Below are 17,697 nucleotides of genomic sequence, written 5' to 3'. Positions count from 1 at the left end.
CACGCTCAGAAGGGGCTCCTCGCTCATCTTTGAAACTGCTGTGTGATGGTAGGCACATCAGGACTGGTATTTCTGTGACCGTCCTCCTGGTAGATATGCTGCCCAGGCTCCGCTCCCTTGTAGCTCCATCGCTGCCTACCCCTGAGAGCAGCTGGCAGAGCCGAAGGGAGCTGGAGAAGCTCTAACTGGATTTAAAATGGAGCCTATTAGGTTTATGAATGCAGCTGTACAATGTGCCTGGCTGCAGCGCCAGGCCCTGGATGCCAGTGCAATTGGTGGCCTCTCCTGATTGCATCTTCCTGAATTGCAGAGGGGGACCCTGGATTTGCCCAGTATCCTGCTGTCACGGGGCTGTTGCTGTAACTGCAGGGGCTGGGGGGCTGTGAGGGCTGGAGGGGACTATCCCAGCGCTTCTGCAAAGGTCAGGCAACATCTGTGCCCCTCTCACTCCTGCCAGGGCACCACGGGGTCGCAAAGCCTTCAACCGGTGCATGTAGAAGCTGAGAGCTATACTCTGCTCGGCCTGAGCGTCGACTAAAGTGAGTCAGTTTGGTTACGTTAGCTGTATCGGGGATTGCATCCATCTGCTGCACAGGCAGGGGTGCTCTGTGCACCCACTGTCCCCTCACAGTAAAGCCACCAGCACTTTTGTTACACTGAACAGTCTGGGCCGGCATCTTCCATCCTGGATATCTGTGTCAGCTTGCATTTTTTCATTTGTGCCAGCTAGGGGAGGAACAAGGCAAGGCAAGGCGAAAACGCTGTTTGCCTCCTTATTTAAAAAAAAAAAAAAAAAAAAAAAAAAAAAGAGTTCCCTAGAAGTGTTTCTGAAAATCCATCAGTGCCCCCGTGTGTTGGAGCGGCGACCGGAGAGGCGCTGTGCCGAGCCCCGCGCATGGTGGGGGGAAATGAGGTTTGCAGCCACGCAAAATGGGGCATCGGCGACCTCCGGGCAGAGGGCGGGGCTGCATGAGGGGAGGGCGCCGCGGGGCGGGGGCGATGGGCCGCGCGCCCCTCCCCGGCACAGCCACACCCCGCGGGAGCAGGACTCGGGCGCCAGGAGAGAGCGCGGGCACCGCCCGGCCGCGGCTGACGGGCCGCGGGGCGCGGCCGTGGGGCGGCGGAGCGGGGCGCGGCCGCGTGGCGGGGGGTGGCTGCAGAGGCCGCCCCGCTTTCTGCATCTATCTCCGAAGCGCTTCATTTCCCCAGCGGCCGCGGCGGCCCAGCGCGGGGCTGGGTGAGGCGGATCCTGTTCCAGCGTTCCCTGGAGACGGGTTTTTAAAGCAGATTAAATCAAGATCCCTGTTGCTGCAGTCGCCTTCGCCTCCCCTCAGCAGGCGCCCTGCCGCTGCCCTCCGGTTTCTGTCTGGCAGAAGCAGCGCTCAAACCCACCGTTACCCGCCGGTGTGACGCACAAACAAGGAATTGTCGTTGCAAACGCATCAGTTCTGACTCGCTGCACGTGCCCCGCGGCTTCAGACCCCGCGGCAGGCAGCAGGGGGCGCTCCCGCCTCAGCCGGGGCCGGGGCAGCACCCGGGCTCCAGCGCCCCGCTGCGGCGCCGGGGCCCAGCTCCGCGGGCACCGCCGCCCTGTGCCGGCCCGGGCACGGTTCGCTCTGGCGTGGGGGGGCGGCAGCGTGCGAGGGGGGCCCTCGCGGCTCTGCTGCGGGCGAGACTGGGCCTGGCGCTGGGCGGTGCTCCGGGGATAGAGGGGGGAGGGTCGGCAGTGCTGTGGGGCTTTGTTTATTTTATTTTATTTTATTTTATTTTATTTTATTTTATTTTATTTTATTTTATTTTATTTTATTTTATTTTATTTTATTTCGTTTCATTTCATTTCATTCTACTCTTATTTTCCTTTAATTTCACCCCATTCCCGCTCTCTCACCCGCCGCGCGGGGGCGCTGTGGCCGCTCGGGGCGGTGCAGCCCCTCTCCCCCCCCCGCCAGGCATCCCCGCGTGACAGGCCCGCGCGCGCCGTGACGCCACCGGGCGGTGGCGGGCGGGGAGGGGGCGGCGGCGCGCCGCGATTGGCGCGGGGCGGGCGGGGGCGGGGCCGGGCGCCGCTGTTTGGATTTAAACGTTGCAGCGGGAGGGGGCGGGCTCGGCCGGCGGCTCCCGGCGGCGGCTCCCGCTCCCGCTCCCTGCTCTCCCCGGCCCCGCCATGGTGGTGCCGGCGCGTCGCGTGAAGACGGAGTACATGAAGCGCTTCAAGGAGCCCAAGTGGGAGTCGTGCGGCGCGTGCTACCTGGAGCTGCTGCGCTACCGCCTCAGCCGCCGCCTCCTGGAGCAGGCGCACCGGCCCTGGCTGTGGGACGGCTGGGAGCAGGACAGCGGCGGCAGCGGCGGCGGCAGCAGCGCCGCCGGGTCCCCGCCGCCGCCGCCGGGTGCCGGCAGCCCCGCAGCCGTGCAGGAGGAGGAAGCGGCGGCGACGCCAGCGCCGAGCGAGGCGGGACGGGCGAGCCCCGGTAGGGAGCGGGGGTAATGGCGGCGGGGAGGGGGTGTCTCCGGGGTCATGGGCCTGCGGTCCGAGCCCCCGCTGTCCTCCGGCGGGACCCTGCCCCGCCTTGGCGAGGGATGTCAGACGGCTGCGTCCGGGCGGCCCTGCCGCGGCGTGGGTTACCGCTTCCCCGGGCCCCGCTTTGGGGGAAGCCGCCTGACTGGTCTCCCCCTTCCCCGCCTCGGGACGGGGGTGTCCGCGGGCCCAGCCCGGGCGGTGCCGGCGGGAGGGCGGCGGTGCGGCAGGGCCAGCGCCGAGGAGGGCGGCAGCGCGGGTCGTGTCGGGGGGCCGGGGAGGCGTTCGCAGCTCCCCGTATGGTGCCCCCCAAACCGCGAAGGCCTCGCGGTGAAGCCCCTCGTCAGCGGCGGCCCCGGGACTTCCCGAGGCGCTCGTTTCTCCCCGCCGAAGGCGATAAAGTGCCGTTAATCGGATCCGCGCCGGGCCTGCGGAGAAGCCGTGGCTGCGGCATCGGGGGCGTCTCTGTAAAGAGCCAAGTGGTGGCAACTCTCATCCTGAGTCACAGCCCTTATGTAAACTGTTGCCATGGGAGCGGAGCATCTCCGCAGTTATGTAAGCGGGCTCTCCGGCAGAAGCAGCGCTGAGTTGGATGGTGTGCCAGGGACTGGTGCTTAACGCGATTGCTCTCCTGGATCTGCATGCGTAATCTCTCAGCTGAACGCTCGGTTCTTAATTCTACCAGAGGTTTGCTCTTGGGCTTGCAGCTGGGTGCAGACAACTCTATAGTCCTAAGCAGGTGCAGAGCTGATAATATTTTGCTCTCTTGTAGCATATCTTGCCTTTTGATGTCTCATTAACTGTGTTAAGAATTAACTGTGCGCAGTGGGTAGATGGGTAACAACACTGTCAGGCTTCCCCAGTTGGTATTTTTTTCATCCCATAGGATACTGTCTCTTATAATGAAAGAAAACTTTATCTGGCAGCCATTGATAGGTGTTTTGCAATGTATTTTGAATGGGCTCTGTTTGGGTATCTGTTTTACAGTAGCAGGGCAAATCCTTGAGAATTGTTCAGTTAAGCCTCATGCTGCCAGGGGGTTGTTCTGGCGTTTGATGTGCTTGTTTGGAGTGGGGACACTAATCTGTTTCAATGTCCCTTGGGGCCTGAGCTTACCAGAATGGTCTGTATTCTGATATTCAAGGCTAAACTGCATTCATTGTCCTTAAAAATACCATGCTACACAGCTATGCTGTCATCTGTTCAAGAGGCCTGGTGTTTCGGAGCCTGGTGGTGATGTGGGGTTTTGCAGTGAGCTGTTGTCCTCGTGGCTGGGTGGGCCTGTGGTATCCTGCTCCATATGGGGGCTGCCAGGGTAATGCACTCCACCTCCCCAAGGTTGTGCAGTGATGGGAGTGCCCCACTTAACCAGAGTGTAACTAAGTATTAGTGGGTCTATTCTTGCTTGCCTCAAGCAGGCTTTGAGGCAGTTTTCACTGGGGAGTATGTGTGGAAGAAGTAGCATCTCAGTGAGAAGCAGCGCTAAGGAATTGCGAAAGAGCAGGGAGCGGTTGTGTGGGAAAAGACAATGTGTCCTGATGGGCAGTCAAAAGACTTGGCTTCTAGTGGGAGAAGGGTGGAAGCTGTTGAAGCTGCACTCAGAGCTGGGCATTCACACCTTTTCTGGTGCAGTTTGAACACATGCCGATCTTGGGCAGTTGTGGTAGGGACCAGAACTTCATCATTCTGCTCACTGAGCCAGTGGATTGAGTGGGCAGCCTGCTACAATCCAGATGGGACCTGCAGTTGCCAAGGCTAGAGGCTGCTGGCCAGGGCACTCTGCTCAGTCCTTGGCCTGCTCCCTGCTGCTCTCCCTGACCCCTCTCTGGGAAGAAATTCGACTGGAGTTATTTGGTAGCATGATTCTGGTTGGGTTGGTTTTGACAGTGGATAAAAGCTTGACAGCTGTGGATGTACTGCTCGTGCAGGTGCTTTATGTGGTCAGTGATGGTGTGTGTGACTATGCAGTGCATGCATAGTTGTGTCGTCATCACTGTATTGGTGGCAAGGGACTGTGGAGCAACAGCGGCCTTTCAATCTGTGGCGTTTTGGGCAATTGTGCCTCTAGCTGATGCAACTTTGCCATGGTTGCTGTATGGGAATACCTAATGTTCTATTATGTCCTTGCTATTTTACACTTATGGGAGGAAAATCTGTACTTAACCTTAATTTCTTTGCCAAGTGGCTTAGGACAAATATTTTTAAGTTCTGCAAGTATTTAAGAGCTTTGGGTCCTCAGCAAAAGAACTGAAATCAACTCTGCTTAGACAGCTGGGTTCAGTGGAAATTTATTGTATATTAGCACACATGCTAATATACAAGCAAGTGACTCATTCAGTATTGGCCAGTTCTAAGGATGTATGTTTCTTCTGCTCAGTGGCTGACTAATTAAAACATGTGGAGGAGATAACATAGAAATATGACTCTGTGAATCTACCATTATTCAACTGCTTTTTTTCTGGAAGAACTTAATTGCACTGAAGTGCTGTGGGGGTAGCTGAGTGTGCTCATGCTGATGACATCTTTTGTCTTCTGAATCTGACATCCACCTACATGCTGCAGCATCCTGGCTGTTACCTGGCTACTGCTGCTTCCCTCTGTTCTGTGGGGGACCTGATTTCTGGCTGAGTGGTATCTACTGCGTGTGTGGCCAAGCATGTTTGACCAGCACTAATGTTGCTCAGTATCTGAGATAAAGCCCATTTGTACTGGTCTGTGGGGCCATGGTTGCTCCTTTCCCTCATTAAGATGACCCTGTGTGTGTTTGTAAAGCAGTTTGTAAATGCTTCCGGTATGTGTAGAGAAAGCTGATGTAAGCAGCTTGAGTTTAAGGTTTAGTGGTGTTGGTCTAAACTACTACCAGCAACACCTGAGAGCTCACAGGACAAATGTGTTTTGTCACACTATCTCATGCTTAAGCTATAGCTGAGTGATACTCAGGTGTGCTTGGGGGCAACTTTGGGTTAATTTGTTCTGGCCCCTCACTTGTGGCAACTGTTTGTGGAACTGTTCTGTAGAATGTGTCCAAGCACAGATGTGCTTTAAACATAATCCAACAAAATCTTGACCTCAGTCAACTGGTCTAGTTGACACATGCTCAAAACTGTCAACAGATCCCAGTGGGCTGGTAAGTGAAAGACAGGAGCTCTTGGCAGCAGGACTGCTGTCAGACCTGTTGCTTGTCAAATGATACCGCTGCGCACACATGCAGGATGAAGGCATCTTTCAATCCTTATTGCCATTTCGCCTTCAGCATTTTTGTGCAGAGGTCTTAAATGACAGCACTGACAAGCTGGTATCAAAGCAGTTGCCACACAGTAGTTGGAAAGTGGCTGATCTGGATTAGTGCAACTCAGTGGAAGATCCAATTTCAAACCTGTTCCCTGATCTTGTCTGCCATGATGTTGCAGATATATTTGCTGGCCCAAGAACATGGGAAAGTACTAGCTTGGGGAGGGGGGCAGGGGGGCAGAGAAGGCAGTGGTGTCAGTTTAGGTGTTTGTAATACTGTGATTCAAAGTTGCTCCAGTTTTGGGTTTGGGTTTTTTTTTGGAAGCAAGCTTTGCTATCAAGCCAAGCCAGCCATTGCTTTCAGAACTCTGCTGCAGATGAAGCTTGTGTAAATCTAATCAATGTGTTGCTGGTAGCTCCAATACTGCCTTATACAAGATCTGTCCTGAAACAATGATGATGTGGTCTGTTTCAGCTGTAGTCCATACCCACAACTGAGTATATGCCCTCTTCAAGAGGCCTTGGAGACCTGCCCTGTTAGGAGAGGTGTTTGTACTAAAGCAGGAAACTTGAGTTCTGCCCATGGCAGTTTAAGCATAAAGTGCTTCTCCTGAACCTGAGGTAGCACTGTAAGGAGCAGACATCTCTATATAGAGATAATACTGTTGACCCTGAGGACCTGTGGGTGTAATCAGAAGGTTGTTGATACTTCTTGTAAGTCAGCAGGGCCTTTGAAATGAGAATCCTGCCTGCCCCATAGAGCATGCAGCACTGTGGGAGGGAGAGAAGCTCCACTTGAGCTTTTCCTGCTTGAGCCCTGGAGGGGAGCAGTTACACAGGCTGGCAATGCAGTAGGTTTAAGTGACCTCCTCTGGGCCCGAGCTTTCAACAGCCATATTGGGTGGGCCTGGCAGCTTTGTTCTGCCTGCTAAGCACTTAATCCCCTCCTGTTCAGTGTGCTTTGCTTAGCATCCATGATGCAGTTTTAGATGTTCCTAGCTTTTTCTCTCTCCTGACTAATCCCTGTAATGCTGCAGCCAGTCAGTTCTGAGTTTCCTGTGTCTGCTGGAGCTGGTGCATGGCATGGGAAGGAGGAGATGGGTAGGTGTTGCTGGTGGTAGGGCTCCCTGAGGAGCTGAGTCTAACTCCTTCCTTGCTATCCACTGCTGCTTTTCTACCTTCCTGTGAAAAGGGGTGCCTAACGAAATGGCTTGGATATAAACTACAGTTTTAAATAAAAGGTTTAAAATAACTGCTAAAAATCTGCCTTGTGCCTTCACCAACTGAGCTCTGTATAAATACACTGTAGGAGTGAATTCATTGAAATACCTGCTCTAATAGCAGGTGCTCATAAGGTGCCATAGTATGCTCTGCCATACAGCATTTACTGTAATACTGTGCACAGGACTCAGTGTGCCATTTACCCATATGCTTTTATTGCTATTTTGGGACAAGCTGACTCAATCATTTCTGCACCAGCTGGAACTATATCCTAGCGAGCATCCCCAGGCATGGCTGTTGCCTTGAAGTAGTATCTTAAAGCTAGAGTATGCATACAACTGAAGAGTCCCCACTCTCCTGTGTCTTTAAGTCTCTAAATGCAACCTAGCTCATGAACTCAGTGTTGTTCCATTTTCCTTTGTAGAGAATGAAGATGTCATTTTCCCATGAATGGAGGATGGAACAGCTTCCCAAAATAAAAGCACTCTGGTTTTAGAATTGACAGCAGTATGTCCCCCTTCAGTGTTCTTATTTTCTCAAAACAGTGCTTCCTTCTGATAATAGGCCTAGCCAGTCCTTTTTTAGGAGTGGGCTCTCTAGAGAAGCGTGGATACTATTTTGAAAGGGGATAGCTCTGTGCTGCATGTTGCAGCTATGATCAATGAGCTGCTTTGTCAGAGGTGAGGCTGTGTCCCAGAGCCCGGGACACTATGCAAAGCAGGTCTCTTGCCACATTGAGGTCACTGCTGCTTGCTTTTTATCCAGCCTTGGCCATAATGACTGAAACTATGTGCACCCAGTATTTAGATCCATGATATTCATCTGGCCATTTTTTGTTCTCACTCTGTCACTCCTTTGGCCTTGACTAATTTTCTTGGTTGTTTTGTGGGGACACTCAACTGAATTCTTAACAAATACAGCTCCAAATACTTTAATGCTGAGGGCCACTCTTAACCAAATACTCAGCTGGACTGCAGTATCATCTGTAGCTGAATGCTGCACCTTCGTAGCTTGGAAGAGGTGTGTATAGGCTAGCCTGAACAGGGCTCAGCACCAGGGCCTCTGTGCTGGTTGGCAGCAAGTAGAAAAGGTGCTGGCAAGACTAACAGCAAGAGAGAGTGTGAGGCTTGCCTTATGGGAGTGCTGGGGCATGTGGCAAGTCTTCATGTCTTTACCCCACAAGTGCAAAGTGAGTGCAAGAGTAAATGGATGCTTAACTGGTGTGCCAGGCAGGTAACTTCCATTTCATCAGAGCTGGATGGATGCAGAGGCAAAATTAAAGCAGTGTCAGATTGGGCATGTACTTGCTTGCCTGGCTAAATCATAGCAATTAGCAAGGATGATTGCTATTTTGTCACAGGACTGGCAAGCCTGCTTTTAATGAAGACACTTAGGTAAAATTTGTTCTAGTTGTTTGTGGTCAACCTCTCAATAAGTAAGCAAGCCTTAAATGAGATGAAGTCCTACACCAGTGGAGGAGTTCCCTCCGTACATACCAGTCCAGTGTATGCTGGTGGTGGCTGAAAGTGGAGACTTCAGACAGTGGTAGCTTGCAGCTGGTCCCTACCACAACCAGAAATAGATGGTGTGGCAGAAAACTTACAAGTTCAGCATGTCTATGTCAGCAGAGTTTGAATGTATCACCATGTATGTCTAGCAGAAGGCAGCATCTGATACTCAAAGGTGGACCCTTGAAGGGAATCACTTACTAGTGGATGGCTATGCTGTTAAGTTAATAAAAGGTTTTCGTTGCCTTTTACATAAAAGGCATGGTTGGCCTAAAAGTCAGAGACTTCAGATCACAATGTCTGCTTGTGCCCACAATGCTTAGGGGTCATGTTCCATGTCTGGCATACACATCCAACGTGCCTACACTACTGTTGAAGATTTGCAGGATGGAGAACTAAAACAGGGTTCTGTCTACTTACATTTTTTGAAAGTCTTATTTCTATTTCACTAATGCAGTGTAAGCAGTATATTTGATTAGAATCATAGATCACTTAGGCTGGAAAAGACCTTTAAGATCACTGAGTCCAACCATTAACCTAGTACTGCCAAGACTACCACTAAAGCATGTCCCTAAGCACCACACCTACATGTCTTTTAAATATCTCCAGGGATGGTGACTCCACCACTTCCCTGGGCAGTCTGTTCCAATGCTTGTCAGCCCTTTCAGTGAAGAAGTTTTTCCTAATGTCCAGTCTAAACCTCCCCTGGTGCAACCTAAGGCTGTTTCCTCTTTCTTATTGCTTGTTACTTGGGAGAACAGACTGATACCCACCTTGCTACAACCTCTTTTCAGGTAGTTGTAGAGTGGTAAGGTCTCCCCTCAGCCTCCTCTTCTCCAGACTAAGTAACCCCAGTTCCCTCAGCTGCTCCTCATAAGGCCTGTGCTCCAGACCCTTCACCAGCTTCGCTGCCCTTCTTTGGACTTACTCCAGCACCTCAATGTCTGTCTTGCAGTGAGGGGCCCAAAACTGAACACAGTATTCAAGGTGTGGCTTCACCAGTGCCCAGTACAGGGGGACCATCACTTCCCTTGTCCTGCTGGCCATGCTATTTCTGATAAAAGCCAGGATGCTCTTGACCTTCTTGGCCACCTGGGCACACTTCTGGTTCACATTCAGGTGACTGATGATCAACACCCCAGGTCCTTTTCTGCTGGGCAGCTTTCCAGTCACTCTTCCCCAGGCCTGTAGCATTGCATGGGGTTGTTGTGACCCAAGTGCAGGACCTGACACTGAGCATTGTTGAACCTCATACAACTGGCCTTGGCCCATGGATCCAGCTTGTCCAGATCCCTCTGTAGATCCTTCCTACCCTCAAGCAGATCAACGCTTCTGCCCAACTTGGTGTCATCTGCAAACTTATTGGGAGTGCACTTGACACCCTCATCCAGATCGTTGATAAAGATCTTAGTTTAGATTAGTATTAACAGAATAGTTCAAGACCTCGTGTCACCAGTTTGTAACACCTTACAGATCTCAAAGGTGGGAAAAATCTTTGGCCGTTCTTTTCCAGTCAGTAACTGTTATCCATAGACATCTGCTTGACTGTATTTAATGATGTTGTAAAACGGACTTGTTAGAACAACTTACAACCTTATTGTAAGGCATGACTTTCTTACCAGCCCTTCTCTTAGATTTATGAAGTATTGCAGTGCTGTACCAGCTACTGGCTTCCTTCATCTGAAGTCTAAGACCCAAATTTTTATATATAAGTAGTAGTATGCATGAAACATCAAGAACTGCTAGCTGTGAGGCACCACAAAGGAGAACTAGTTTCTCCATAGCTCTATAATGCAAGAAGACTGGATCTTATGGAGCAGTTGTTTCCATGTGTTTTTATTATTTAATGTCTTGCAGAATGCTGATTCAGCCTTCAGTGTTGATCTACATCTGCCAGTTAACAATGAAACAGACTTTAAATTCTCCCTCACAAACCCAACTCTACATACTCAATGCCTGGAGGACAAATACTGGACCCTTGTTACGGAAGGTTGAAAAAACATGGAGGTGGGGGGAGAAGAGCCTGTGGAGTGTGGTACTTTAAATGTAAAACACACTTCACAGAGCAGATACAAAGTGACAGACATCGCCCTTGCTAAGTCTTTGCTTCCCCTTTCCTCCATAAACAGAAAACCATAATCAAGATGTATAATCAGGGAACTTGAAAATGAATCACTTTTTTCTTTCAGTGGAAGCTTATAACAGGAGGGATTTAATATTGCAGATACTCTTACCAGACTTCATCTCTGACTGGCTGGCATAGCATCTACATGGCATTCAGCAGTCCATCTGTTTGCTGTCTGAAAGATGGAAGGATGAAAGAAGATCACTGGAAACAGTCTTTAAAATACTGCCTGGAGCTATTGGTTATCTGTAGCCTCACTAGTGAAAGGCATGTTTAAATATGTGAAAGCTGATGTACAGAGGGGATGGGCTTGGAAATATTGTAGTCACTAAGGAAAGAATGAAGGCATTTAAGCAAGGTATACATCTGTTGCTAAGGAAGTAATAACTTCTCCCATTTCTAATAAAAGCACAGCTTCAATGATGTATTAAGAGAGGCTGTGCAAATCAGACATTAATATGTTGTCATTGAAGCTTAAAGTATAATTTTTTTTCTTTAGAGAAAGAAAGAGAAGATCAAGAAAAGCAGCAGAGGGAAGAGCAAGAAAAAACTGTAGAACACACTTCTGTAAAGGAAGCAGACAAAACCAGCCGTACGGGACGACGTCCGAGTCGAAGTGCCTTGTCCAGTCGTAATGATCGAAGATCAGCCAAAAGTCCTCAAAAGACAGATGCACCAAAGGAGAATAAACATCCATTTGCTCTGTATGGGTGGGGAGAAAGACAGACGGATACAGGAAGCCAGAAGACTCACAATGTCTGCGCTTCTGCTTCAGCAAACGAAGTAAGCAAAAGCTTCTGTTTCATTAAAGGGCAGTGACTAGTTAGTGCCTGGATAAGACATATATCTTGTATCTGGGTGAAACTTCTCAGGGATGCCTTTGAGTGCATGGAGATTCTAGCAATAAATTCTAAAAAAACAAATTCTAGCAATAAACCTGAAGAGGTTTGACATGTCCAAATCAAATAGTTCTTACCTGTTAATTGTTATTGAAACCATGTTTGACTAATACTTGCAAGTTCTGATTAAAACTTGGCTCTCTTGTTTCTGGCTGTTACAGTGTTACCAGCAAAACTGGCTGTTGTAAATGTAGTTCTCCATTCTGAACTTCATGAAAACAAGAGAAAAGCAGCAAGCAGGCAGTTAGCACCAGGCATCCCACAGCACACAGGTATATAAACACTGGGGTAGCGCTTGTGCTGTGGAAGAGTTACTTTTGCTGGGGCCCGGGCCCTTCCTAGGAATGGAGCCTCACTGAGAAGGTACGAATGCTGCTTTGCTGCTAAAATGTCTGTCTAGCAGCTGGCTTCAGCGGGTTGCCATAGGGGACCTTTTGCTGACAGCAGAATGGTCTGTCGGATGGCTGATGGGTTGCAGGGTTGATGTAAATAGTAGGGAAATAACACAAATAAAATTCATATGGTCTTGGACAGCACCAGAATTCGGCTGTTAGTGGGGTCTGCTTCCTGGCTTAGCATGAAATACTAAGGTTGGAGTGTTACAACAGATCCATTTCTTCCTTTTCTTTAACTCCCCTAGGCTGACGAAGCATAATCATTAATGTATCCCTGCCAGTGTCTTGTCTTTATCTTACTGCTAATGTAGAGTCTGAATCTATGACCCAAGATATCTGAGGATTAAGGTGGGTGGTATTCTTGGTGTAGAAGATCAAGCTGACTTCTGATGGGCTGGTTTGGAAGGGGTTTGAAGCTCAGTGTTTTCCCTCCTGGACAGCGCAACCCTTTGAGGGAAATGAGGGACTCGGGCCTTGCAGCTCTTGAAAGAAGCTGCCCTTCCTGATAACGGACACTGTTACTGGATTGCTGAGCTTTGCTCAGTGGTGGAAATTGTTGACTGGTGCTTTAGGTTGAAGCCTGACAGAGGCCGATGCCTGACTTGAGTAGAAATATTTATACTTCTGAAGATTTCTAACATTTCTTATGTTGGAAACATGGAACCCCCTAAGATCAGGTCTTAAGTCTGGAGTGAATGGACAGGACACTTCTAAAATACTTCCTGTGAGGTAGTGCTGTGTCACTAAGGATGTTTCTTTAAGTGGGAGCTGACTTACTGGCTGGCTTGGTCATTTTTCTTGAATGTTTGAAAGGTGTTACTTCCCCTGATTGAGATGGGAGACAGAGTTGTAAATCTGGAGATAGAAGCAAGCAAACATAGAAGCTGGCTCTTAAGATTAAATTCTGGGGAAATACGATAATTTATTAATATAAAAATGTATGTAGGTGTGTCAAATTAAGTTCTTCAGTGTTTAGGAAGGAGTCTCTAGGGATTGGTGTGTTATGGCTTAGGTTTTAAGGGATGCTTGGGCATACTGAGGGGTATTTAAGAATTTTAAATGGTAGAAATAGGAGAATCGAGGTTTTTAGAGTATGTCAAGAGTAAGACAAACATTCAACATTTTTGGAATTGTTTAATAGTGTGAAGTGGGAAAGTAATGCAGAATAGAATTGGAGGCATTTTTATAAATGTCTGTGCTTCTCTTAGTGAAGAAAAATTTTCTTCTGTTAATTATTGAAGAAAATATAATCTTGCTAGCAAACCCTGTTTCTTCAGGATGGGGATTGGGACAAATACAAAGTGATCCTTAGCTTTCCTGGAGGGGGTTCCTAGGCTGTTTTCCTGCTGTAATACTCACTCTGGTCTTTTAGATTCATGAATCTGCTCTGCGAGCAAAGAACAGGAGGCAAGTGGAGAAAAGGAAGCTTTCTCAGAGGCGAGTACGATCAGCAGAAGCAGAGAAAGCTTGGCGAATAAAGTCCTCCCCACCGGATAACCCTTGGATGACGGAATATATGAGATGCTACTCAGCAAGAGCTCGGTGAATTTGGATTCCCTTAGGCATCTTCAGAAGAAGTTATGCATATCAGGACACTGGTGCAAGGAACCAAACTATTTATGCAAGGTTTTTATAGGGAGTTTCCAGCTGTTAAAATATTTGTTACAATATTTTTATCTTGGCTACCTACCTCACAGTGGGGTGTATCGTTGGAGCCATAACATTTGAAGACGCTTTTAGATATAGCTACCCAAACTTCTAAACAATTCCCCTTTTGGGAATTTTTCTAATGCTTCAGTTGACTTGTTTTGGGGGGGGGGGGGGGGGAACCTTAGCATACAGGGAGTCAAAGCAAACACTTTTTTGATCTTGGTAACAAATAATCTGTTGTCCCTTATTTTAAAAACCCAAGTCATAGGGAGGTGGTGTTGGGAAAAGACTTTAAAGGTGTGATGGAGGTGCCTTTGCATTTATAGTACTATTTGATTTAATACTTCTACCAAAATAAGTATATTGACAGGCAACAGGAAAGCCAGTGGGTCTGGTAAACAGCACTAATAAATGTAGATGCTTTAGGCAGGCAAATACCAAGTATTGTCTGTATATAGAAACTTTCAAAAAACCTTGTTTGATTAGTGAATCTGCTGATGTTATCTTTTATTCCTGTTTCTAAGGTCATTAGAATAAACTACTAATTTTCAGGGCAAGAAACAGCTACAGGATTGTTTTGCTGTTGCTGTGCCTGTTGTACCAAATAACTAATGTAGACAATCATTATCTGATAGCTGCTGCTCAAAAAGCAGTTGCTTGTTCTACCAGTATCAAGTTGTGCCACTGTATTCAGCTTGTGGTCACCCTTACTCTGTGCTTAATCATGTAAATGCATTTATTGAAGGAGAGGGCTGGCTCCTGTCTAATGAAGTCTATTTTTAACACTTAAGAATATCTATTATGCTCAGTGGGGCTCAGAGTGCAATATGCATTCCGTTTGGTAGTATTGTACAAGTATACTGTTAAAAGTTTTAAACTTGAAAATCATGTTGATAAAGCTTGTAGATGAAGTTCTGAGAAGCTTTCTGCTTCTCAAACTTGGTGCAGAACTCCTTATTCCTACAGGGAGGTGAGGGCTAGGGGAAGAAGGAAGGGTATGTACCCTTTAGTAAACAAGAACATATAATGGAGCTTGAACACTCTCACTTTGTAGGTCCTACTTCTACATAGTGGGATAGTCATTGTTTGTGATATCCTTGGTGGTTTTTTTTTCCCCTCAAGTTGCTGTAAATTAATTTTTTCAGTTTGGTAACTAAGCTTTAGGCAGATTATTGCTGTAGTTGTGAGCTTCAAAGTTTTGTTCAGATGTGTTCTGTGTTAGTTATCTCAGTTCAAGTGTTTTGAAGCTTGTGTGTTACAGACTGAACACTTTCTCACAGGAAGCACACTCACACTTCTGCAGCAGAAACCTGTACTAGTCTTAGCTTGATTCCACAATCTCAGTAAGCAGGACTCTAGAATTACTACTGCAACACAGAGTTACATGCTGAGTGGAAAGTTTGATTTTATGTGTTATTGACTGGAAGTAATCATGCAAAGGGACCAAGCACTGCTGCCTCCTAGTGTTAATTACATTATATTGGTAAAGGTTTCATTAATTTTAATCCAAGATGTCCTAGAATCCATGAAATCATAATCTGATTTTTACCTGTCTTTTAAGCATATAGCTATAAAAATACAGATAACTCTTGTTCAGGCTACCTGCTAGAGATCTTACAGCTTTTAAGTCTGGGAATGTATGTTTTACACACAGCAAAATTACTGTATTCCAACTCTTAAGTAAACCACAGGCTAGAACTTCCTAAAACTTCAGAACAGTGCCCAAAACTGAGGCAAACTGAGGATGCCTTTATATTCCATATGAGATTCTTTTAATTTCCTTTTATGCTGTTTTCCTCTTTAAATAGCTGCTGTAAATATGCTTATGTTGCTTTGATGCTGTTTCAATTCAGAAATCCACCCTAGCTTTGAACAACAGTATCAAAGCACTAACTCAGTAGTGTTTAACAGCCTTATTCAATAAAATCTCCTGCCTGTCCCTGTTGCCCACAGGCTTTGCAGGCTTTATGTAACTGCAGCAGATGGACTGTGCCTGCAGTGCACTGTCACATTAAACAGTCTCCTTGATTGTGTAGGGCAGGACTCATCTTGCCATGCTTTCAAAGACAGCTTCTGCAGTTCTCTCTTTGCATGGAGAATGGAGGAGCCAAGATGACTATGTGCCTGCCTTAAGTACCCATTTTTGGATAAGATGGATCTCCCATTAGATGTTGATCTTTCCAAGAATTCTAGAAGGCTTAAATGCCTTCTGCCTTGGATACTGGGTACCAGACTTAAAACATCTCAAACAGGCTTGTTCAGGTGTTCTACAGAGCATGAGAGTCTTCAGCATTGTCAAAGCTGCTGTGAACTGAGGAAATGATCTAGGTCTTATCCTTGTCTAGTCAAGAGCTGATCCCCACCAAAACAATTTGCTAGAAGACAGTAGTGACACTAATCAGGTCATGTGAGTCACTGTCATGCTTTTTCAAATGGTCTGTAGCTAAAAATAATGCTGGGTGCTGTGCTGGTACTATCTTGGGTTAAGTGATGTAATGCCTGAAGTGAGGGATAAATTCTGCAAATCAGGTAGCCTTCCTGCATCTGGGCATTATTTGAGTAAAAAAAAGGCTAGTAGGTTTGCTTGGACTGTGAAATAGTATAGTTCTGATCACTGCAAATTGTAGATGCAAAATATTTTGGCATGTGCCAGGCTGAAGTCTGGAAAACTGTTATTTTAGTGTTGACATTAACAAATTAAAAGCCAATTGACTTAGAAAGCAGAGCTTTTCAAGTGTAAAAGCTTTAACTATATTCCATAGATCTTAGAGGATGTGGCTGTTTTGCATCAAATTAGACTCACTAAAAAATGGAAAACCTAGTGAATGTCACCATTATCAACTGAGTAAGTTCTGAATTTTGTCTTGCATGGACTCTTGAATTCAGCCAAGTGATGAACACTTCTCATTCCTGTTTTAGAAGTAAAACATTGTTTGTGAGAACACAGTTAAATACTCAGTTGTCCAAAGTCTTCATTAAAATAACTGTTTATTCCTTTTTTTCTGAAAGTACTTAGCTAAGTGAAACAAGACTTTTACAATGTGTAATGCTGCCATTTAACTATAGTGTTGTGAAGACTAGTGCTTACAATGTAAAATGTTACAATGAAAACTGCATAAGAATGTCCCTGTAAAATACAGTAGCATGCCTGTTCAGTCACTGCTGTCATATCTTTGCACAGACTTTTTCACTGGAAGCTGAGATAGTCAAGGTGATGGCTAAACTTAAGAGCCAAACTTAACAAAACTGAGGGACAGACCTGAATTTTTAGTAAGAACTTTATCTGGGTAGCAAATGCACATTTTAATCAAACTTTTAACATGTAGGGAAGTATCTGTTCTCATTTTTTTTATGGTATAATGCAGTGCCACTGAACTCTAAAGGCCTCTCTGACTTCTTTTTTACTGTGATAGGGACCAAAAGCTAGCAATCTGAGGGCCTTATGTGTGGTAACCTGGATGTTCCAGTTTATTTTCCAGCTCAGTGCACTCAGCAGCAAAGCCATATATGGAGCCTGACTCAACAACACCTTGACAGTAGGCCCTAGAAAATGAGGGGTACAAGTAAATGGGAAGCTGCCTCAGCTATAGTTAGCACTGAATTCACTTTAAAAACAATAGGGAAATACCATCTAAGCTTGAAGCAATATGTGTTTTTTAAAGTTTTTAAACAGTATTTGTTTTTACTGCTTCTGTATTGTCTGTATTTAATAGTGTAGTGTCAACTTGTATATGTGAATAAAATGAGTGACATAAAGTGCCTTGACTGCTTGTACTGTGTATTTTGGGGTCTCAGGTTTTCAGCCTTCTGCTTGTCCCATGCATTCTCTCCTGGAAAGTAAGTGACAGGCTGATGTAATGGCTGGTGTTGGGTTGAAGAGTTAAATTACAAGTACCAGTCCAGCTGAGAGCTGAGCTTGTCTCCTGTGTTCCTCCTGTTACTCTCCCTCAGATTCTTAATACCCTTTCCCAATCTCACTGGCTTGTTCTACCACTAAGAAAGGAAAAAAGAGCCTAAAATATGGCTGGCTACTGAAGCCTTTGATAATCTTAATTTAGAACTTTGGAAAAGGAGGGTAACATGGGGACAAAAGAGGAAGCTACATCACTAAGAACAATCTTGCAAAAAGGGAAAGTTAAGCTATTGAAGGATG

At 46.8% G+C, this 17,697-nt stretch overlaps 1 protein-coding gene across 4 annotated transcripts; it reads left to right on the top strand.

Annotated features, from left to right (window-relative positions):
* The first annotated feature begins 1,481 nt into the window (after positions 1 to 1,481).
* Positions 1,482 to 17,309, top strand: CCSAP (centriole, cilia and spindle associated protein). 4 transcript variants are annotated; one of them, XR_012622497.1, is made up of 5 exons: positions 1,482 to 2,468; positions 11,100 to 11,383; positions 11,661 to 11,862; positions 12,140 to 12,242; positions 13,267 to 13,353. XR_012622497.1 is itself a non-coding variant. In XM_074818486.1 (3 exons), exons 1-3 carry the CDS (start codon positions 2,165 to 2,167, stop codon positions 13,438 to 13,440), a joined length of 762 nt encoding a protein of 253 aa, XP_074674587.1. In that variant the 5' UTR covers positions 1,482 to 2,164; the 3' UTR covers positions 13,441 to 17,309. The 4 variants fall into 4 exon arrangements, 1 of the variants encoding a protein (XP_074674587.1); XR_012622496.1 differs by lacking the exon at positions 12,140 to 12,242 and having other exon boundaries at positions 13,267 to 13,397; XR_012622498.1 differs by lacking the exon at positions 12,140 to 12,242 and having other exon boundaries at positions 11,661 to 11,771; positions 13,267 to 13,394.
* Positions 17,310 to 17,697: the final 388 nt, after the last annotated feature.

This window comes from Strix aluco, chromosome 3, assembly GCF_031877795.1.
Source record: "Strix aluco isolate bStrAlu1 chromosome 3, bStrAlu1.hap1, whole genome shotgun sequence".
In the NCBI taxonomy this organism is placed as follows: domain Eukaryota; kingdom Metazoa; phylum Chordata; class Aves; order Strigiformes; family Strigidae; genus Strix; species Strix aluco.
Note: the sequence above shows the minus strand (reverse complement) of the source record. Positions and strands in the feature narration are given on the sequence as shown.